General features: G+C 33.4%; 1 protein-coding gene across 3 annotated transcripts in view; it reads right to left on the reverse strand.

Moving 5' to 3' along the window:
- Cntn5 (contactin 5) overlaps positions 1-25,128 on the reverse strand; it is a 1,085,282-nt gene that overhangs the window by 334,624 nt on the left and 725,530 nt on the right. For all 3 annotated transcript variants that reach the window (XM_063256195.1, XM_063256196.1, XM_063256197.1), the window contains one exon: positions 18,333-18,428. In XM_063256195.1, the coding sequence (XP_063112265.1) occupies positions 18,333-18,428 (96 nt within the window). The remainder of the gene's footprint in view (positions 1-18,332; positions 18,429-25,128) is intronic.

Here is a 25,128-nt window from a genome sequence, read left to right on the forward strand (position 1 = left end):
CTAAATAATTTTTTTTGAAACAATAAGGGGGAGATTGAGATAAAACAGGACATAACAATATAACAATAGAGGTCACAGCATGACTGTTTCAACAACCTAGTACTTCACCACCTTATAACCTGACTTAATAGTAGTTACCATAGTGTCTTTTTCCTTGAAATATTTGGATAAAACTTCATATACTCTAGCTTCAAATATTTTCATATCAAGAAGCCCAGAATAAAGCCTTTCTAATTAATGAGTGAAAACTTTATAAGGCTTCAAGGCCACCTAATGGGGAATCATGATTACCGCATATTTTTATATATTTGAATCATTATTTACATTAGGGAAACTATTCGGTATTCACACATGCGAGATTGATTTATTTCACTAATGAGTATGATCTCAAGCTGCGCCCATTTATTGATAAATATCTCAATGTGATCCTTCTTTATAGCTGAATAATACTCCATTGTATAGAAATACCACAACTTTTTTATCCATTCCTCAGTTGATGGGCACTTGGGTTGTTTCCAAGATCTGGCGATTACAAATTGTGCTGCTATAAACATAGGTGCACATATATCACTGTGGTATGATGCTTTCAGTTCTTCTGGGAATATGCCTAGAAGTGGAATAGCTGGAATAAATGGGATTTCCAGTCCCAACTTTTTGAGAAATCTCCAGACAGATCTCCACAAAGGCTGTACCAGTCTACACTCCCACCAGCAGTGCAGGAGAGTTCCTTTTTCCCCACAGCCTCTCCAGTATTTGTTGTCGGTTTTCTTGATCCTGGCCATTCTTTCAGGAGTGAGATGGTATCTCAGTGTGGTTTTAATTTGCATTTCTCTAATGACCAATGATGATGAGCATTTTTTCATGTATTTATTTGCCATTTGCATTTCTTCATCTGAGAATTGCATATTCATCTCAGATGCCCATTTTTGGATTGGATCTTTGAATTTCGGAGGTCTGAGTTTCTTTAATTCTTTATATGTTTTAGACAAGAGGCCCTTGTCTGAGAGAGAGTTCACTAAAATCTTTTCCCAGTTTGTGGGTTTTCTTTTCACTATGCTGGAGATTTCTTTTGACATGCAGAAACTTTTTAATAAGAAGTGGTCCCAGTTATTGATTCTGGGAAGTATTTCCTGTGTGGTTTGAGTCCTGTTCATGAATTCTTTACCTACTCCTATGTCTCCAAGGTTTCTACCTATTTTGTCTTCCAATAGATTTAGTGTTTCTGTTTTAATATTCAGATCTTTGACCCATTTAGATTTTAATTTAGTACATGGTGATAGACATGGGTCTAGCTTTAGTTTTTGGCAAATGGAGAGCCAATTTTTCCAGCACCATTTATTAAAGAGACTGTCGTTCTTCCAGTGAACCTGCTTAGCTCCTTTATCAAAAATAAGGTGGTTGAGTGTGTTCGTAGTTGTGGTTGTATCTTCTAATCTATTCCACTGATCTTCAGCTCTGTTTTGATTCCAATACCATGTTGATTTTACTACTGTTGCTTTGTAGTGTAACTTCAAGTCAGGGATTGTGATGCCTCCTGCTTTGTCTTTGCTGCTTAGAATTGCCTTTGCGATTCTAGGTCTCTTCTGGTTCCAGATGAAATTTAGGAGTGATTTCTCTAGATCTATAAGGTATGTTGATGGTATTTCTATTGGGATTGCATTGAATCTGTATAACAGTTTTGGGAGAATGGCCATTTTCACAATGTTTGTTCTTCCTATCCATGAGCAAGGGATGTCTTTCCATTTTCTGAGATCATCTTCAATTTCCTTTTTCAGTGTATTATAATTTTCACTGTATAAGTCTTTCACTTCTTTCGTAAGAGTAATTCCTAAATATTTCATTTTTTTGCTTGCTAATGTGAATAGTCCAGTTTCTCTTATTTCCCTCTCTGTAATTTTGTTGTTCGTGTATAGGAATGCTATTGATTTCTGAGTATTGATTTTGTATCCAGCCACATTACTGAATTTATTTATTGTATCTAAGAGTATTTCAATGGAGTTTAGGGGGTCTTCTATGTAGAGTATCATGTCATCTGCAAACAATGATAATTTAACTTCTTCTTTTCCTATCTTTACCCCTTTTATTTCTCTTTCTTGCCTAATTGCTCTGGCTAGTACTTCCAGTACTATATTAAATAGGAGTGGTGATAAAGGACATCCTTGTCTTGTACCCGATTTTAAAGTAAAGGCTTTCAATTTTTGGCCATTTAGTATGATGCTGGCTGTTGGTTTGTCATAAATGGCCTTTATTATATTGAGGTAAAGACCATTTATTCCAATTTTCTGTAAAGTTCTTATCATGAATAAGTGTTGGAACTTATCGAAGGCTTTTTCTGCATCTATAGAGATGATCATGTGATTCTTATTTTTGGCTTTATTGATATGGTGGATTACATTTATTGATTTGCGTATGTTGAACCATCCTTGCATTCCTGGGATGAATCCCACTTGGTCATGGTGTATAATCTTCTTGATGATTTGCTGGATCCTATTTGCCAATATTTTATTGAGGATTTTTGCATCTGTGTTCATTAGGGAGATCAGTCTATAGTTCTCTTTTATAGTTGGGTCTTTCTCAGGTTTTGGTACTAGAGTAATATTTGCTTCCAGGAATGACTTAGAAAGGATTGCTTCCCTTTCAATTTCATTGAATAGTTTGAGGAGTGTCGGCATTAGGTCTTCTTTATATTTCTTGTAGAATTCTGCAGTGAATCCATCTGGGCCTGGGCTATTCTTGGTGGGCAAGGACCCAATTACATTCTCAATTTCATTAGCAGAGATTGGGTTATTCAACAGTTTTATATCCTCTTGATCTAGCTTTGGTACTTCATATGCTTCTAAGAATCTGTCTATTTCTTCTGTGTTATCAAACTTTTGAGAGTAGAGGTTTTCGAAATAGGTGTTGATGATCCTCTGTATTTCTATTGGGTCTGTAGTGATTTCTCCTTTTTCATTTCTTATTGCATGAATTTGAGCTTTTTCTTTCCTTTTTTTAATAAGGTTGGCTAGGGGCTTATCGATTTTATTTATTCTTTCAAAGAACCAACTCTTTGATTCGTTGATTCTTTGGATTGTTTTCTTAGTCTCTATTGCATTGATTTCTGCTCTGATTTTTATAATTTCCTCTCTTCTTTTGGCTTTGGGCTTGACTTGCTCTTCTTTTTCTAGCTGTTTGAGGTGTAGCATTAAGTTATTTATTTGTATTCGTTCTGTTTTCCTGATGTGGGAACTCAGTGCAATAAATTTTCCTCTCAGAACGGCTTTCATTGCATCCCACAGATTCCGGTAAGTTGTATCTGCATTTTCATTTTCTTTTAGGTATTGTTTAATTTCTTCTTTAATTTCTTCTGTGACCCACTGATTACTCAAGAGTGTGTTATTTAGTTTCCATGTGTTTGCGGAATTTTTGCAGTATCCTTTGTCATTAATTTCTAATTTCAGAGCGCTATGATCCGATAATATGCAAGGGATGATTTCAACTCTTTTGCATTTGCTTAAATATGTTCTGTGAGCTAATATATGGTCTATTTTAGAAAATGATCCATGTACTGCTGAGAAGAATGTGTATTCTGATGTTGTTGGGTGGAACATTCTGTATATGTCTATCAAACCCATTTGTTCACAGGTGTGATTCAGTTCTGTTATTTCTTTGCTCATTTTCTGTCTGGTTGATCTGTCCCTTGGTGTCAGTGGTGTATTAAGGTCTCCTGTTACAATTGTGTTACTGATAATTTGAGTTTTCATTTCTGTTAATAATTGTTTTATATAACTGGGTGCTCTGGAGTTTGGTGCGTATATATTTAAGATAGTTATCTCTTCCTCTTGGAGTTTTCCCCTTACGAGTATGTAGTGACCTTCTTTGTCCTTTATGGTCATTGTTGGTTTAAAGTTCACGTTGTCTGCAAACAGGATGGCTACTCCTGCCTTTTTTTGGATTCCTGCTGCATGAAGAATTGTTTTCCATCCTTTGACTTTCAGTCTGTGAGTATCTTTCTGGGTTAGATGGGTTTCCTGTAAACAGCATATGGTTGGATTTTGTTTCTTGATCCATTCTGCTAGTCTGTTTCTTTTGATTGGTGCATTGAGACCATTTACATTAATGGTTATTACTGTTAAATGCTGGTTAATTGTAGGAATGTTATCTCTCTGCTGTTGCATCTTTATCTTTCGGTTCTGTTTAATTATTTGCTTTGCTTAGTGGTTTTTTCCTTTGTGTATCTAAACTGTCTTTCAATATTTTTTGCAGGGTTGGTTTGGTGTTCATGAAGTTCTTCAGCTGTTCTTTGTCATGGAAGTATCTTATTGCACCATCTATTTTGAATGATAGTTTTGCAGGATATATCAGTCTTGGTTGGAAATCATTTTGCTTTAGGATCTGGAATACTTCACTCCATGCTCTTCTTGACTTTATCGTTTGTGCTGAGAAGTCTGCTGTGATTCTGATAGGTTTTCCTTTATAAGTGATTTGTCTTTTCTCTCTGACAGCTTTTAATAATCTATTCTTGTGTTGGATTTCTGGGATGGTGACTATTATATGTCTGGGTGTAGTTTTATTTTGGTTATGACTGTTTGGAGTTCTATATGCTTCACTGATCCTGATGTCAGTTTCTGATCTCATGCTTGGGAAATTTTCAGCTATTACTTCTCTAAATATCCTCCTGACATCCTTCATGTTGTCTCCCTCTCTTTCATTAATCCCTATCATTCTTATGTTATTCTTCTTTGCATCGTCTTGCAGTTGTTGAATTGTTGTTTCCTGGTTCCTTGTTATTTTCAAAAGATCTTTCCTTTCCTGTTCACTAGCTGCAATCCTGTCTTCAAGGTTTGAAATTCTATCTTCACTTTCATTAAGGCGGTTTTTACAACTTTCAGTGGAGTTTTTTATTTCCTGTATATCTCTGTGCATCTGCATTATGTATTCTGTTTGTTTCTTATATTGCTCGTCTAGGGATTCTATCTTTTTGTTTAGTTCCTCCAATTTTTTATCTGTGTTTTCTTTAGATATATTTAGAATCTCTTTCATTTCTTTTATCATTTCTTCTTTTATCTGGGAGATTATTTCGAGTTTGAATTTCTTTAAAGCTTCCTGGAGTTGCTTGTCAATTTCAGTGGCTATTGTGTCCGATATATGAGGTGGATGGGATATATTTTCTTCTATATACATCGCTCCTAGGGTTTCTTGAGATGGGCTGGAGGTTTGAGGTTGTAATTTGGTCTTTCGTTTTGTCATTTTCCTATATTTCTGTGTTTCAAGTGTTATTTGAAAGCTTCCTCAGGATCTGTTGAAAATCCCCTTCTATGTTTGGAGCTACTGAGACTCTGGCGCCGCGCTACCCCAAGCCATTAGGCCTACAGAACCAGTGGCCCTCCTCTGCCTGCTCAGAACTCCGCAGTTCCAGACAAGCTGGGCCTCAGGGACACTGTGCGCCCACCTGCCCCTTGGAAGCTCCACAGTTCTTCAATCGCAGCCGGGTTAGGGTACTCACCACAGGCCGCAGTGCTTCAGGAACCTGTGGACCCTCCCTGGTTGCAGAGATATCCACAGACCTCCAGACACATGGAGAGGCCGATGCAGGCACCCCAAATCTGCCCAGCTCCTCCTCTGCAGACCAATGGCCAGGCGCAGCAGCTAAACAGGCTGGGCTAGGCTGGTAGTGTGGGCCAGCCCACCTATCGGGAGCTCAGCAGGTCTCCAAATGAAGCCGGGAATGGGGAGGCTGATGTGGAAGCCTCAAACCCACCTCTCTCCTTCACTGCACCTGGAAGCCTGAGGGAACTCCAGCAGTCTGGGCGCAGATATCCAGAGTCCTCCAGACACGCAGAGAGGCCAGTGAGGGCACCCCAGATCTGCCCAGCTCCTCCTCTGCAGACCTATGGCCAGGCGCGGCAGCTAAACAGGCTACCAATACCATTTATTAAAGAGGCTATCCTTTTTCCAGTGGACATGTTTAACCCTTTTGTCAAATATAAGGTGACTGAGTGTCTTTGTAAATGTGTTTGTATTTTCTAATCTGTTCCATTGATCCTCAGATCTATTTTTTGCCAGTACCATGCTGATTTTATCACTGTGGCTTTGTAGTATAGTTTCAAGTCAGGAATTGAGATGCCTCCTGCCTTGCCTTTGTTGCCCAGAATTGCCTTTGCTATTGTAGGTCTTTTCTGTTTCCAAATGAATTATAGGAGTGTTTTCTCTAGATCTGCAAGGTATGTTAATGGTATTTTGATTGAGGTTGCATTAAATCTGTATAACACTTTTGGAGTATGGTCATTTTCACAGTGTTGCTTCTTCCTAGCCAAGAACAAGGACAATCCTTCCATTTTCTAATATCCTCTTCAGTCTCTTTTTTCAGAATAGTATAATTTTCAAGATAAAGGTCTTTTACATTTTTGGGTATGATTCCTAGGTATTTCATTTTTTAGATGCTATTATAAAAGGCAATATTTCCCCAATTTATTGCTCAGTGAATTTCCCATGTGGGTACAGGAATGCTGTTGACTTTTGAATGGTGATACCTCATCATTTCAATCTAACACAGTTGGATTTTATCCCACCTGCAACCACTTAGAGATTTACGCCAATGAACATGAAAACTTTAGTTATTCCCAGCTGTATGATGCAATAACAAGAGAAGTGCTTACTTTGCTTATCCAATTTTCCCCAGTCTTCCATGTTGTTTCACCAAAAAGGAAAAATACCTATATTAAGGAGTCAGAAATAGTCAAATCTAATTAAACAATCCAAATTCATAGAATAAACCAGAATTACTCTTGGCTGAAATTTTAAACTAATTTAAGTAAAAAACACTGTTATTGTATCATATTCTAAATCATTCCCTTTGTGCTATATGTGAATGTTCTAAAACAAGTTCAAGGTTGATGTGTTTACTTTGTGATATTTATTTTTCTATGTACAAATTGTGCCAGATGTGGTTAAAAAATAAAAGTTTAAAACATACTGAGTTGCGTTCATTGTTTAGTTTTTATTGATTGTATTTTGTTAATTTTACTGTGTCTGATGGTATGAGCAAGTTTGAAGTCAACAAGAGGCATTATGGTGGCTATTGTTGATTTCTTATTATCTTGTTTTGAAATCCTATATCATTTATACTGTTTTGTTTTGATTGACTTTATTCTGTTGTATTTTGCATGGTTTTATTCTCTTTAAAATAAAAACTGTAAAGAAAAAACATAATGAGTTTTCCTTTCCGGTTACATCTAAAGAAGTATTATAACAAAGTAATGCATCAGACAAAATAAAGACATATATTTTAAAACTAATTTGTGAAGATTTTAAAAGATAAAAAAATGTATCTTGAAACTACTCATTTCAAGAAAATGAACATTTAAAATTCTTGTTAAAAATAATTCAATGTGGAACACAATTTTTACAAAAGCAGTCTTTTACAACTAAAGGTGTAAAAAACTGTATTGCTTTTTACTCAACAGGAAGTTATACAAAACAAAAAAAGGGACACTTCTTGTATTTCTCTATCATTTCAGTCAATATCTTTGTTTCACCCTGTGTTCTATTTGGCTTCTGAAAAGTTTCTAAAATGGATACATGTACCATATTTTCTGAATTGATAAAATGCTAAAAGTTTTAGATAAATAAATGAATGAATGAACAAATGAATGTATTTATTTTCATATAATTTTTATATCTTTGATTTTGGCAATATTGAATATTTCATTTATTTAGTAATTTAGTTATCAATGAAAATGTGATGAAATTCCTAATTTATTTGAATTGATATAATGAATATGTTGACTACTGGCCTAGATACGCACAAAATATGAATTTTTAGTAAAATATCAAAATGATGCATAGAAAGTCCATATAATACTATAAAACAGACACAAGAATTGGATTCATGCTGAACCTAGGGGTGCATACGTATCGTACCTACACTCAGGAGGCTGAGGCAGGATTGCTGTGGGTTCAAGTCCAGCCTGGCTATATAGTGAGTTCAAAGCCAGTCTGAACTGCAAAGTGAGACCCAGCCTTAAAGAAAAAAAGAAAGGAAAAAGCAAAAATTGGATTCACATGAGCTTGAATCTATATCTTTTTATTTATTAACTGTGGACTCCAGGGAAGCACTGTTTGAGCTTCAATATCCCCATTTAGCATTGAAGTAATAATAGTAAACTTATAAAGTAGGGCTAAAAATGAAAGATAGTATAAAGAAAATGTGAAAATTGGTTTTCTTTCTTTTTACTGATGAAACAGCTGACTCTAGACAAAAAATCAGATAATAATGACAAATTAATTCATTAATTTTAAAATTCATCCCAACATATATACACTCCAGAGAATATTTTTGAACATCTCTTTTTCCTTCATGCCAATCTCTTTTCTGTCAATTATTTATAACGTATGCGAGTATAACACTGTATTTCAAAGTAAAATTATAAATCTTCCAAAAGTTGTGGATTTCATGAAGTTAATAAAGATATAATTGTAGAATAGCTTTAAATATTACAGCTACTTGACTAACATTAAAATTTGTTCAAACAAGAAACAAGAGTTAAAAGTCTCATGTGATTCAGCATATGGTAACTTAAAAAAAGAAGCATAGACACATTTATATGATCTCCGTAGAAAAACTGATTCTAAGGCATGAGATGTCATGTTATCTCAATATTGTATCAGATAAAAATAAATTTTTTTCTTACATAATTCCATAGTTTTAATTACTGTATCCACTTAAATTGAGATACATTGCATCACAAAAAGTCATTTTTCAGTGAAAAGTACCAACTAAAAATTTTGGTTCCTAAATTATATAGGCTTGTTATAAGCAAATAGTTTGAGGTTCTAATGACCCTAGGATAATGACTTCCCTAAAATTCACAATGATACCCTGTGCAGTTGCATTTCACTGTCAGGATATTTTTTTCCTTTTCCTTAACACTTGTCATTTTAAATTCCCCAATTCTCATTTCCAATTTTCATTCATCTTCCCATAACTTAATTGTCAACTTCATGTCAGCCAGACCTCTGCCAACTAGTATTTAGTGTTAGCAGATAACGGTTTAAAAGTATCACCTTTCTCAAAACCTTTTACATTTTAAAAAAGAGTCTGAAAGACAAAATCAATGCAAAAATTGAATTTAATGTTTACTTTCCTCAGAGCACTGGGCTGGTTGTCCTGAATAAACCACCTCTTAATTCTAACACCAATCCTGTGAAGTAGCTTTTATTACTCCAGTCCTTTAGAGGTAACATGAGGCTTAAATTAACAAAAAAGCCAACAGTAATTGGCAAAACCAGGGGGAAACTCCCTGACTGAAAGGAAAATCCCACGTGGAGTCTCATGGAGTAGGACAGCTCCTCAGAACAGACAGGATCTGGTATTTCTTCACCTAATATTTACAAAGCTATGACTTGTATTCTCTGGATTTCTTGTTATTTATATATCATCTGTTTATCCAATGGATTTGATGCTGGCAAACCTGTCTACCTGCTTTAAATTAGATTAAAATGAAAATATTTTGAATCTAAAGGAAAACAAATTATTTTTAGTTGACAGGAAATGTTCCACTGAGCAGCTGCAGCTCAGACACAAGAGCCAAACATTTGCTTTGCTCTGCTGTAATCAATACTTCACAGAGAGGGATTCTCAAGGCTGGGGGAAGGGAAAATCATTTATGCTTAGCATGAAGACAGAGTCAAGTCTTTCACCCATCAAATGTTGATTATTGTTTTGTTTTGTTTACTCTGAGAAGCATTCTTGGATTATTTTCTTAATTTTGAGACAAAAATCTCAAAATTCAGTAAGTTACCTATGCTGGGCTTGAAATTGCAATTTCCTTGCTTTAGCATCCCAGAGGGTCAGGATTACAGGTGTACATCACCAGTTTTGGTTAATTATTTTATTTTTATGAACTGAATTAAACTATAATGAATTAGTTCACAAGGAAAAACTGTTAGACGGAGAGTCAAATGGACAATGCTCTTATGTTTGCTCTATGTACAGAGTTTTGCTTTCAGGTTACTACTGTGTGAATGCAGCTATATACTACCATTTATACATGACGGCTTAAATACACATGTAGCAATAAAACATAACTGTTCAGTAAATTCTCATAGAAAATCCCAATATAAATTTCTTACTGTTTTCTACTTAGTCAATTATGATTTTATCCTCCGGCTGTTGAGGCCCAATGTACATTCACCACTAGCATTCTCCATGAGGAAAATGTGGAAGCCACCATGATTCTGCCTGTGACCGGAGTGATGGTAGAGAAACTGCTTGGGTTGGAAACTATGTCTGAGAAAAGCTGAAGATGGTTTATTGTTTTGCATTTGCAAGAAGCCATACACTGTAGTTCAAAGACTAGGAATTTATTTTGCCTGGAACTCAATCCCAAATAACTTCAAATTGCCACAAAGGCAAAATCATACTGGGCTAGGTAAATTAAGAATCAGGAGTGTAGACACTAAGGAAAATGCTAAAATCTCTAAAACAATGTTCTTGGTTTTAAGGCCCTTTGTCTGGCTACAAGTGACTTTATGAACACTGGTGTCTCTTCCACTGATTGTCAAGTTTCGTAGGACCAAATGTTGCCCGAACATGTTATGTTTTGTTGTTTTTATTCCTGATTCAGGACCTGTTACAGTTCTCTTCAAGTGTTAGACATGCTAAACAATCATTTTGTTTACTTTCCCTTCAGGACATATATAAATTGTTTATTTTCCCCATAACAATAGAACCCAGTGTTCTGTCTAAGAATGTGCATTAACCACTTGAAGATACTAAGCATGCAAGTTAGAAATATAACAAGGCTGCCTGTTGCCTGTCGTAATTACTTTTCTTGAAAGATATTAATTGTATCTTAGTCCACAATGATAATTATGCTTAAAGGTTTATTTTTCTTGCTATTACATACCTACTTTTATCTGGTTCCTATAAATAAGTATGGGAGATTTAATGTATCAAGTTTAACTAATCTTTTCCTAAATGAACTTCATTTCTTAATTAATAGAAAAACAATTATAGAGCCAGAAATTTGAGCTCCCTTTATTTTCAAATCTTTTTTGATTAATGAAAGATGATGATTAATCAATTGCTAAGAACAATCACATGAAAAATGATAGTATGAATACTTAGAATTTACCTATAATTTTCAGATAATGGAAAAATTTAATTCTGAAGTGAAAAAAAAGTAGAAATACCCAAAAATGCTCCATGAAACAACAAAAACAACAATTAATTAAAAGTAAAAAGAGAACAAATGAATTAAAAACATAGCATAGTAACTAATGTGAGATAACATGGTAAAAATAGATGTGATCTAAATTATTTATTAAAATTCAAATAATTATCTGTTAAAAAGTAAGCAATATTTGAATGAAATAACATATGTGATGCTATTAAGTACACTTTGTTTTTGAGAAATTGATCATTGCATCATTAAAAATTATCTGTCTTTTTAATCTTAGATTTTTTGTAAAGATTATAAGATTATTTTACTATAAAGTGGTATATTTATATATTTTAATTTAGTTTTACACACTTTGCTCAAACATTGTAAGTCCCATTCAGTGTAATCAGTTAAATGTTAAATAATAAAACCAAAATAATCTTGAAGTAAAAATCATAATTATTGACTTTGTTATTTAAAAATAACTAGTAATAAGCACTGAACTATAAAATAATTTCATGTGTGATTACATATTTCATTTTATGAGGATTATTTCTACATTCTCATGGAACTTTTATTCATAACATAAACTTTAATTTTAAAATTATTAAGCTGACAGAAGTGCATTTTAGTATCCAAAAATCATTTTGGGGCAGATATGTTTAATAGTCATGAAAAAAATTTCCATCTTTTGGTAGATGAACACTCATCTCTGAATCCAGGCAAGGTGCTTTCACTCACATGTATTAACCATATGGATTAATAGTGATCTCTTGTTACGATGAAAGGATATTTGGCAAATAAGTTAATCCTAGCTTTGTTTTTAGTCAAAGAAAAATGTGTGTGCATACACATTTGAGATAATACAATAGATTTTTTTGTCATTTCTGAATATTATTTATAATTCTCTGATATATAAACTATTTTATAATTTCATACACCTACCACCGAATCAGTAGCTGCTATACTTTGAAATAGTAATATTTGACAGTGATAGTAATTGACAAACTCTCTTTCATATACGCAAGTTTTAAAAACGTATTAAAAAGCTGTCAGGAGCTGTCTAAAAATCTTATTACAATTAGCACATTCATTCAGGTATTTCTCATGCATTTAACAAATACCTACTGAGTGTGAAAATGATTTGAAAATGGAAAATTTCATACCTTGAATGAACAAATATGAGAGGTATAAAAGATAAAAAGATTACTAAACTTTCAGTTCAGATAATTGACAGGATAAAATTCTGATAAAATAATGAACTAATATGACTTTAATTTTTAAAGAAAGAAAAACAAGAGAAGACAAAAATAAATTCAAGTATCAACTTACCAAGTAGACTGTTACAATCTACAGCATATGACTCCATGGATGAGATAGAAATTTAGCCCTGAGATTTCCAGCATATATTATATCATTGACTAATTTCATAATATTTTATTTCACCATACCAAATCAAGGACAAGGGCTGAGGTCATAGCTAATAACTGACAGATTTAAATTTTAACCCTAGTGCTTTCTTACATTACTTACACTGTCCGTTCATCGAGCATTTATACTAGACTTACCCAAGATATTTTCAGAATATTCTTTTAATTAAATAAGCAAGGCACTAAAATTAGATCACCATTTCTAACAATGATAGCGATCTCAACTAGTAAGTTTTAATTCTGTAGATTTCAGTTGTAATTTGGCAAAAATATAAAGTATCACATTTAATTTTTCCTATTTTACAGTTACATTTATTAACAAAATGATTGTGATAAAATTTAAACGATAAGAAATGTTTTCTTAGTATGTAGCTGAACTATTTATTCTGTGATTTATGGTATGTCTTTTAAAGTAACTGATAGTTTTCTATCAGTATAAGCCTTGACTGACTTCATTTACTTCCTATATTATGCATAGACTCAAGTAATACTTCTGAGCTCCTACTCTGTACCCAGTATTTTCCAAGGCACCAGGATGTACCAATGAACAAAATCCATTTTCTCTCATAATGAAATTCATATTCTAATTGGACATAATTTAAAAATGAACAGATATGGAACTTTATGTATGTAAATCTATTAGTATTATGGGATAGATTAAAGCAAATCAATTGTAAAACAATTGTAAGGGCAAGTGAAAAGGAAGACAAGAAACATTATGTTAAAAAGGTAAGCTCTGAAGAAAGGTATGGGAATGAGGCAATGCGGCGTACATAAACCTGAGAGTGATTCAGGCAGAGGGAGCAACAAATACAAGGCCGTGAGGCAGGATGATGCCTGGTTACTCGAGTAGCATTAAGGAGATGAATATGATTACAGGCAAGATAGTAAAGGAAAGGTGAGGGAGGTAAACTGAGGCAGTTCTCCAGCCACTTGTGAGGACTTTGACTCGGACTCTGAATGAGATAGGATTCATTCTGCTCAAGCTACCATAGCATAATATGGCAGACTGGGTGGCTTACGCAACAGAAATGTATCTTCTTATAGTTCTAATGGCTGTGACTCTGATATCAGTATGAGGGTATGGAGATTTTGACGAACCCTCTCTTTCTGGTTTAAAGAAGCTTCTTTTTGCTATGTTTGTACATGAAATAGACTTTTCTGGTGTCTCTTCTTGAAGGTTTGAGGGCTCTATCATCAGGACAGCATATAAAATAACTGTCCCACAGAAGCCCATCACCAAATGCCACCTACTATAGTATGAATGTTTTTCTATCTCCAAAATTCTTCTATTGAAATATGCCATGAAGGCTGAGCTTTCATGAGTGACACAGTGCTCACATAAAAGAGAGACCGGAAATAACCCCTTTTTCTTCTCACCATGGAACATAGAAGGTATTATTTATGAGCCAGGGATCAGGGCATCACCCATAGAATTATGTGATGTATAGAGAAAGTGAGAAGTGAAGAATGACTCGAAGAATTGAAACCAGGAGTGTAATGAAAAAAAATTTCTATTAATAGAGGTAGAAAAGAACTGCAGGCATAGAAGACTTGGGAAAGATCTAAGTAGGAGTTATATTTTAGATACAGTTAACCTTGAAACATCCATTTAACAATCCAAAAAACATAGGCAGTTGTAAAGGCAAGCCAGAGTGCCAGCATTGGTGAAATGTCTGTATTTAAAGCCTTTTTGTTGGGGAAATGATCGGGTGCATTTCTGTAATCCCAACTACTAGAAGGCAGGGGCAGATGGATCATAAGTTCTAGGGCAGCCTGAGACATTTAGTGAGACTCTGTCTCGAAATAAACTATTACAAAACAGATTTAGAGTATCACTCAGTGATAATGCATTACTAGGTTGGGTTCAAAATATTGCTAAAAAAAGAAACCTTATCACCATGTAAAATCTATGATGGAAAGAAGCAGAAGATATGACACTTGGGGATTATAATACTCAGAGTTTGAAAAAAATGAGACAAAAACAAGAAAGGATATTAAGAAGCAAGATACAAGAAAAGCAAGATTGGCATACTGTAAGCCAAATGAAGAAAGCGTTTTATGAAGAATAAAGTGACAAACAAGATAACTGAAAATAATTCAAATATTCACCAACTGTGGACTGAATAAGCACAATATTACTTACTCATGCAATTTATCTACATCTATGTTATTTAGCAATATAAAGTAAAAAGCTATTGTTACTGATACAATGTAAATGAAATTCAGAAAAATTATGCTAAGGAACCAAACACAGGAATACAAACGCCTAAGCACATATTGCATAATTCCTCTCAAATGGAATTTCTAGAGAAAGGACCAATGAAAAATAAAGTGGTATCTATATACAAGGAGCACTACACTGTCATTCAAAAGGACAAACGTGTTACTTGTAAGAAAATGGATGCACCTTGAGATCATAATACTAAGTAAAATAAATTAGACACAGGGCCTTAAGTACCATAGTTTCTTATATGAAAAACTCAAAATATAAATAAAAGTAAAATACAAGATAACAGGAAAAGCAAAAGAGATATTTTGCAAAAGGGAAAAGAACCAGGAGATAAAGGTGAGAGGGAAGGGAGGGAAAAAAGAATTCAATTGTGCAAACACATACAACTCCTCATGACATACTGCAATGCATATTGTAAACACATACCAAAAAAAGACAAATGTGTAGGGACAGATAGTATATCATTAATCACCACAGAAGTGGATAAGAGAGGGTTTGAATAACTTTCTGAAGTGATGAGAATGTTTTAATTTTGGACTTTAATGATAGTGGCAAAACAGTATCAATTTAATAAAATTCATCAAAACAAAAAATGTTTGTAGGTTATAAATTTCACCTCAATAAATCTGCTAGAGAAATAAAGAGACAGAGATGTGGTGGGAGAGTGTGAGGAGAAAATAGATGAATGAAATTTGACAGAGTACATACAAAACTTTAAAAGTGTTTTATTATAAAGTAGAGCAGAAAAATGAAATAGTAGCTGAACAAGCATGAATTTAAAGAGTTCTGCTTTTTCAGGTAGAGGAAAAATATAATAAACAATCCCTGGTACAGTTGCAGATGAGAAATGGGAGAATTGTGAACTTATTTGTTTCAGTAAAAATAATAGAGAAAAAATGATGAACTACAGCATATAAATGGAGGTTTGGCCTGCAAAGTGCAGCTATGCATGTATTGCATTAACAATAAGGGGAGGAAAGTGCCTATCTACAGATTCCAGTGGGAATTGCCTTGGTGAGCAGGGCTTCAGGGAATACCTTTCCATCCTTTCCAAAGAGAACAGCAAGTACGGTTATCACCCGAGAGTAAGGATGGGAAAGACATATTGAACCGTAATAAAAATATAGTAAAAAACAAATGGGCATCTTTTGAAATTTATGGTCAGCATTAAGGAGCACCTGAAGTTTACAGTACATGTTCTAAATTGAAATTGCCTTGTGGAAGTTTTGTTTGTATTTTAACTTTTAGCAGTATTAAGGAGAAACCTCTCAGGCATGCAGTAGGTTGAGGCCTGGATTTTACACTAACATTGGGATTTTGCAGCAGACAAGCCTACATAGGAAGCCGAAGAGGAACAAACCTGATGCTGCATGTAAGAAAATAATGATTGAAGGAGAAAAGTGAGAATCAAAAGAGGGAATGTAGACTGAAAAAGACAATGTCAATGATGTTTAAATTTCCATGATATTAAAGATCTTCTAGGATCAGGGCACAGGAATAGTAAGAAGAAAATAGTATAATCTGTACTGGTCAGGAAACAGGACCCTTGTGAGTGCTGCAATGGAAGGATTGTGACAGTTGGTAATTTGAGAACCAGTGGCCAGGTGGGTTGTAACACAAGCGCTGAATATTCATCTTGCTTTTCCACGCCTATCTCAATCAGATGTCACACTGTTTATTTAATAAATACTTATTAAATACTTAAATAAATCTCATATTTGTTTTTATTACATATGCAATCCATTATAGTATTTTTCCAATTGGAAAACTCTATGTATATTTCTCTGCCAAATGGGTAATTAATCTAATGTGTTACCTTTTGATATTGTTTTCTACATCATCCGCTCCCCCTTCACTTTCTGTTAAAACACATGGTTGAACTGTCTGCAATGTAGATTATACCTGAGAAAATCTTGCTTTTTTCCTAGTCATTTCATGTCATGTCTCCTAGCAGTTGTAAAGAATTTATTCATCCACTACAGAGTCCACTGTGTTCTCCCACCCCTTAATTTTTTAATCTAATATTACTCTTCAAATTCAACCTGCTTACTAATCAATATTGATAAAATCTATATGCACACTACAAGATTTCTCTGAACTTCCTATAAATTGTTGCCTTATTCATTAAAACATTATAATATATTGTCTTGAAGGAAAATAAATCTTATCTTAAATGCAAGTGAGGTTTTATGTGTTTACTGTAAACTTCCCAAATTATTCCTCAAAGAAATATTGGAGTGATTAACATACAAGGATGAGATGGGATACCTTTCAAATTATTCCTCACTCTGATTTAATTCTCTCTCTCTCTTCCTCTCTCTCTCTCTCCCCCCCTCTTTCTTTCTTTCTTCAAAGAGAGAATCTTGCTATGTAGCCAAGGCTGGTCTTTAAGCACATGGTGGTCCTCCTGTCTCAGCTTCCCAAGTGCTGGCATTCCAGGTGTGTGCCACCATGCCTGGTTTATAGGAATTGTAAAGCAAAAAAGAAAATTCTTGCTTGAAATATGATGCAGTTTATTTTCAATTTAAAAAAAATTAACTGAAGTTCAGATGAAGGTGAGAAATCTTAAAATTGATGTAAATTCTTCTGTTATTTTTGTTAAAAATTAACTATGCTCAAATCTAAAAGAGCTCTACTGCTCTACTGATGACACATCTGCAAACCAAGACATATGTCCCACTAACTAATGGAAAATGATTGAGATACAAAAACCCTGATTTCCGTTTCCAGTTTTCAACTAAGAAATTCAGTATATATATATATATATATATATATATATATATATATTATGTATATATATTTATTTGTTATGTTCTCCCTCTTTTTATCTCTCTCATCTCATATTAATTAATGCTAGTTAATCATAAATTGCATTATAGAAAAATTATGCCTGAATAAAAAGAGGTACTCATCTCAAATTATAGGACTTAACACAAAAAAAATAATTGAGTGTGAGTAGACAAAAAGATATATATAGTTTGCTATTCTGTTTCCTAAGCCTCATAAAGTACTATTTTTCTGAGTTTTACAAACAAATATCAAGCAGAAAAAACAGTACTCAGTAAACCATAGGTTTTTAGAAACACAAAGAATATTTCTTAGCAGTTTTTGTTTCAGTGTTGCAAAGAACATCATAAACAGCCAAGGACTCACCTTATCTTTCATAACAAGATGCACATTAGTATTCAGTTAACTCAACTCTGACACTCCAAACAATTTTGCAGATTTTCATTCTTTTAGTTTATTGCCTCCCTTACACTCTAGGCAATATATTTCTCAGTGAGGGAGGGCAGACACATAACTATGACAATCAATAGCTAGGTGGTGACAGAAAAATCTTATCATAGGAGCTCTGTGTCCAAAGGTACACAGAGTTTATCATCTTTAATTTCTTACCTGGTACTCCAGTTCATATCAAGAAAACCATGCACCTTCCACCCAAAATGTTCGTCCTGTCAATGCACTATCTACAAGAACAAACATAGTTCAAAAGAGCACAGCATTGTAGAAGAGACCCTACTGTACCTGGTGAATGAGGCGGAGGAGAGCACATCAGAACAACCCCCTGGCCTTCCCTCACGGAGACTGCACTTCTTGTCCGGCCGCTAAAATTTCCCAGATCTGTTGATACAACACAGTATTTAGATGCAGGACAAAAAAATTACTATTATTTTAAATCACTTTTAATTTCATATCAGTTTCCTAACAGTGTTTCTTTTTATTTCTTTTGCAGAGGTAGGATGACCTCATCAATTCATCTGTAACATCATTTAAATATCACAAGTTAAGTGACTATTGTAGTAGTCACAGAAATATTTTTTCGTATTTATAGTGCATACAGGTTACCATGGGGGGATATCCTAGATAATATACTATTTTTAACACATGCTGTTTAATTTCTTAATAGTGTCTCCTAATTATTGATCTTTCTTGCCACAAAATCCATTCAAAGTAGAAAAAGTGGTTAGTGCTTGTGCTGTGCAAACTGCTATCTCAATATTTTTCATGTTAAGAAGAGTATGCAAAAAACAAGGACAAATTTGCCAAATTAGAAAGACTTGTATGTTCGAAATACAATGAAGACATGCAATACTCTTGATCTAAAAATATGGATGAGAAAGTCACATTACATTCAGTTTATGGACACCTAAAGTGGACTGTACACATTAATTACATCTCTTCCATTTTGATTAGTCTGGGAGTAAGTATTACAATTATGAAAGTACTTAAACAGGGGCTGGAGAATTAGCTCAGCGGCATAAGCGCCTGCCCTGCAAGCAGGCAGTCGTGAGTTTGATCCCTAGTACCGATAAAAAGGAAAAAGACAAAAAAAAAAAAAAAAAAAAAAAAAAAAAAAAGAAAGAAAGAAAGAAAGTACTTAAACAAAGGAAGGATCATAAATTCAACTGGCCTCCCTTAAATAATGTTATATTTGCACCGATTTAAAAGATATTCTTAAAGAGAAACTGGCCCAAAAGGGGATGATGTATAACTTTATTTATTATTCTACTATTGCTTATTAATTTAATCCTAATTCAGGAAATATGCCCTTTCCTTTTTTTGGCTCAATCCATTAAAAACATGATTTTTTTTTAGAGTAGTTGCTTGCAAAATCATGAGTCTAAAATTTCTGTAAACTATCCCAGAATTCTGGATCTGCAAATCAGTGTTCCATGGTGAGAATACTTCTGGAAAATATTTTGCTATTCCTTTCATTATACACTAATTATGAGAAAGTTTTTGAATCATTTAATTATTTTATCCTTAAATAATAATGTTTCACAGAAATACAAGTTATAGCCTCAAATTTAATGTTTATTAACCTGACAAATGAGCAAATTAATGAAGAAAATAAACTGGATAAGATTGAAAAGAAATAAATTTCCATTCTTAAATATTCTAAAAGGAATATTATACATTACTATTTTTGAGAGATGGGAGGCAATTTACTTATTTGTTGAATTTATAACTTGATCTCCTTAAATATACCCATACTCACAAGAGGCTAATGAACAGTGAAACCTGGATATCAAATGCATAGAAAAATGGCCATTGAGAAATGTTATAGAATTTTATAAATAATTCTATATTTCATGGTAAATAAAAGCATTTCACAAATAAAGCACATAAAACCATACAGAGATATATTTAAGCTCTATAGGATCCTTTGCCTAGTATATGATTCCTGTGCTGGATTTCTAAAAGCCAACAATTGTGAAAGAAAAATATCAGTTCTAATTTATTTAGGGGCTTAGAGTGATGTTACTTAATCCTACAGTCTAACTTGTTTAGTGAAAATCAAGCTCATTCATTTGATAGTGTACTTATTTTAATGAGATTACATCTTTATTGTCTATTGCTAAATACTGATAGTCTCTTTTTGAATTTTATAAGTATAGGGTAATACAACATATACATTTGTGAGTCTGAAATCAATAAACTTATACGACTTGAAACTCAAATACATCGATTTTCAGGTTATATCTATTTCAACAAGTGATCTCAGTGTGAAGATAAAAGATGATTATTTTTCTAGTCAAGTAGCCATTGACTTTACTCTTCGAAATCCAGCACAGGAATCATATACTAGGCAATGGATTCTATAGGGCTTAAACATATCTTCAGGGGATATATGGTTTTAAGTGCTTCTATTTTATATCACTCAATTTATAAATTCTGGAGGGTACTTTAAAATTCTCTTTAAATTTCTTAAACCATTTCTAAAAAATATTTTTAAGTATATCCACTATAAGTTTATGTCATTCACATCATGACATTTCAAATGAACCCACTTTTTTTAAAAGCCTATTTTAATATAAAACAATTCTAAATTTATGCCAAGTTCTAGTAATTGAAGTAAAAGCGTAACTTAGAAATGAGACATGCATAAAAAAGAAAATTGTGGAATTATTATGACCTGGATTGTGTTTAGAGATCATAATGACCCAAAAGATTACTTTCAGTTGTGAGTACTTTATTTTTTAAGAGCTGTTAATGCAATTCAAGGCTTTCTCAAAGAATCGTCTGCGTCACTATTTTCTAGTATCTATAACACCAGTAATACAAGAATAAATGGATATTTTCCAATTACAAATAGACCTTTTTTCTTACATAAAGCCATACAGAGAAATAACAGATGTCTGTTCTTGCATTGAGAGTATATTTTTCTCATTTAATGCCTTCCTATAAAGTAGTAGCAATATTACACGTAATAGAGACATGGTGTTTATGTCAGGCATAATTTTGTTTGAGCTAAGGCACAATGATTTATGGGAGAAAAATCTTTCCGGTGTCAAGATGGAGACTATATTAAGTGAAGAGGAAACACAACTTTCTGTCTATATCTCATAGAAAACAGTTCCTTTGGAGGAAAAAATGGTTTGAGACCTTAGATAGAGCTCAATGGACATCTATGAAGTTTGAATGCTTATAACACTATTTTAATAAGTTATACATTTTATATAACAAGCAAAAAAAAACCAAAAAATAACTTCTATGAGTATGGGCCCTATATTTTTAATTTTCACAGGATCAGAAATATATCTTTCTGTTTTCTATTTTGGATAATTAGTGGAAAAATTAAAATATAAACCCCAGTATTACGACTCTAAAATTCCAGTGTAAAATACATACTGAAATAAAAATCCTCTTAAAACTACTACAAAGTTTATGAGAAATAGACTAGCTATGGGAAAGAAAAGTTTGTGATCAAGTATTACAGGGACCTAAGTCTTGGATTTGATCTTTCAGTTGAGAAACACATGCAACATTTAATAGGGGGCTTAATGTAGAACTGCCACTTAGCACTTACCTCCCATCTTGTGCCTGACTTCTTACCTGAGTTGAAAACACACACACACACACACACACACACACACACACACACACACAAACATGCATGCACAATTCTCTCTCTCTCTCTTTTTTTTTTTTTTTAAGTTGAGGCCTTTCTTTATGGCCCAGGCTGGCCTCAAATGATCCTCTCGTCTCAGTCCCCTTGAGGTAGCTATGATTACATGTATTTGTCAAAATACGTGGCTTACAAATTTTAGTATTTAATAGGAGATGAAACAAAGATGACATCATCTACAGAATTATGATTTATGTTTATTATAAAACCAAACCTTTCTAGTGACCCAGGAGAAGCAGAGTTTTATCTGATATTAGGATCTAAGAAAGACTGAAGATAACACTGATAGTGTAGTGGGCAGAGCAGCTGTGCAATCCAGTTAGAAAGTTTTAATCTGAAGGCCCTTTAACTAAAAATAGGAGTTTCACGACATACACACACACACACACACACACACACACACACACACACACACACAAACACATACATACACAGTTGAAAAATCACACCCTGGGAAGGATTACTTTAAGGTATTGGAGAGGAAAATGATACAGGCAACTGTCAAAGGAAGTGCATAAGGGATGATACTGGGTATTGTTAGGATCTTATGTAGATTACAGCTAATTGGTTTACTTTGAGGTAGTAGTTAAGGCAAAGGGCCAAGGCAAATAGGAGCTAATGGGTGTCTCGGGTTTATATTTTCCAGTCTTAAATATGTTCTGAATAAATGGCAATGTTAGACTTACAAGAGTTGTATGCTTAGAAGAGCGAGTGGCAGGGGCATGCTCATTCTGGTTTGCACTTGACTATAGTTATATTTTGTAGATCATACTAATGATTTCTAGACAAACAATGCTCCAGGCATTCTCAAAGAATTCTTCAAGTTTAAAACTTATGCCAATACAAATAAAACTCAGTGTGAATTCTAAAAGTTTTTATAAAATTGAGACTTAGGCAAGATCATCGGAAAGGGACAATAACTGCATACTGTGTAGAGGATTGCTGTTTAATTTAGTTTCATTAATTTTTGTATGGATATAAAGTTAATTATATGTAAGAGCAAGGAAAAGAATTGGGTGTTCATACAGCCAGTGAGTCCTAAAAAAATAACTGACACGTTTCCTCAGATTCACTGGGACTGTGCTGCTGCCTCACTGGCAAAGTGACTCACAGCAAGGGCTGTCATCAGTTTCCTTTGCTGCTCCTGTAACTATCATCAGGATTATTCAAGTTAGTGTTTGCTTTGTTTTTATTCTATTCAAAAGTCCTGTAGTAAAAATTGGTCAGACTTTGTACAGATATTCTAAAATATGAATAGAGGTGAGTGTTGGGAAATGAAACGAAATGTGGTTAGTATGTACTATCATACATATACCACTCCAGGCAAAATGGAAATTAGATATTAATATCTCTATTTAAAAATTAGTACAAGTTTTTCTTCTGTTTTGTTTTGCTGTTTTGCTCTAATATTACTGGAGGCTTCATTTTCTAGGACAGAGCTTTAACACTGAGGTATAGCTATTAATTCTAAGTTACCAAATTAGTATCAAAGCCAATAAAAAATTAGTTGTGTTTACACAATTGTTAATAACTGACATATAAAAGAAAACATGATTCATTATAAGGTTTAAAAAACATAATAGGACAGAAATAATTTAACACTTGGAAGTTATACCAACTTGGTTTCAAGAATTTAGAAATAATCTTTAATAACTGTATATTGTTTAAAATTAGTTTCTGTAAGATGCAAGATGCATCAGAGAAAATTAATGAAAAAATAGAAAATTTACACTTATTTTGACAATAAGTTCATATATCCCAGTTTATATCCATTTGTGTATCTGTAAATACTGCAATAACAGTCTAACAAATGAATAAAATTATTCATATTTCCTACAATTAGAATTTGTTTGTTGAATGATACCTAGAACCAAAGCCACAAAAAAACGTTTTGTGGTTTGATGGAAATGGTGAATTTACAGGTCTATGAATAATTTGCAGGACTTTACTACCTACCAATTCTTATTTTTATTCTTACTTCTTGAAGAAGACATAGAAATTCACTAATAGGAGCAATAAAAAAAATCATGGCAAGGAAGGACCTGGGCCTTCCAGATGACTAATTCGGTTTTTTAAATAGCAAGTTCTTTTTGTTTGGTTTTTCTTATTTTCTATTGTTGTTTGTTTCTTAATTTTTTGATTGATGTTATTCCATTATTCTCAGCTTAGTGTGTTTTCAATCAATGAAATTATTTCCTTAAGCATTTTTCTATTTTGTTACATCTAATAAGTTTTTATTTTTTAGTGTTTGTTTAAAATAACCTGTGAATGGGATATTTATAAACTTTTCAAATATTATGTATTTAATAAAACTCATCCAGAGAATCAGTGAGCTTATTATGCATAAGTGTCTAAAAATACACTCTAATATATTAAGATAAAAATGAAGATTCAGCCAGAGTTGTGGTGGCTTAATCTAAAAGAAGTAATGACAATTTGTAGTGACACTCAGTCCCATGTTTTTCCTTGGCTATATAAAACATTTCAGATGAGTAATCACTTTCTAAGACTTTTCATTTTCACTTTACGTGTCATCAGACATGAATCATTCAGCCATCGATTGTACAGACCAACCAAAGCAAACCAACTTATGTTTGCCTTGAAGCAAACATTTTTAACCACATTATAAGTGACAGTAAAATGTAATCGCTTTTGAAAAAAGATGAATTGTCCACAGTATATGATAAAAATGATTCTGATCTCAGATTTTAAAAGATTTTTGCATACTATATTACAAAAAGCTTGTGAATATTGTATGCAAAAGGTTTATCTGATGTAATCTTGAACTTCTTTGGCCATTTGATGCTTTCTGCCTTCCATGTTAGCAAGTACATAAATAATCTGTACTTGCTTACTTGTAGGTTCAATATTTTAAAACACATTTTGCCAATCCAGATCCATCATTAGTCATTAAAAGTCCCAGGAGAGGGGTGGGGATGTAATTCAGGGACACAGCGCCTACCTGCAAGTGCGAAACCCTGATTTTGATTCCCAGTACAAACAAAAAAGAAAAAGTATCAGGAGATTATATAGCTGAGTACTGGAAAAATGTATAGAGCACAAATAAGAGAGCAATGACACTGCGCACTGCGAATATTACAGATCCGCAGATGAAGAAGGGTAGCATTTAGTGAGATCATCAGGGTTTACATCAATTCCTATAACTCAGATTGTTTACTCTCAAGCTTTCAGGCCTAAGTACCTCCTTTAACCATTTTATATTTCATAAAATGTTTGTTATTTTGCTCACAACCATGACTTCTTACTACATTTTACTCCCTTAGAACAAGTACAAGCTTGGTTAAAATGAAATTTCTGCCCAATTGGTTCTTACTTGTGCAAGTGAATATGGAGAAAGCTGTCAAATATTTATTCATACTCGAGGAATATTAATTTTTAAATTTCTAAATG

Source organism: Cavia porcellus, unplaced genomic scaffold, assembly GCF_034190915.1.
Source record: "Cavia porcellus strain 051 isolate PalLab524CR breed Dunkin Hartley unplaced genomic scaffold, mCavPor4.1 scaffold_9, whole genome shotgun sequence".
NCBI lineage: Eukaryota > Metazoa > Chordata > Mammalia > Rodentia > Caviidae > Cavia > Cavia porcellus.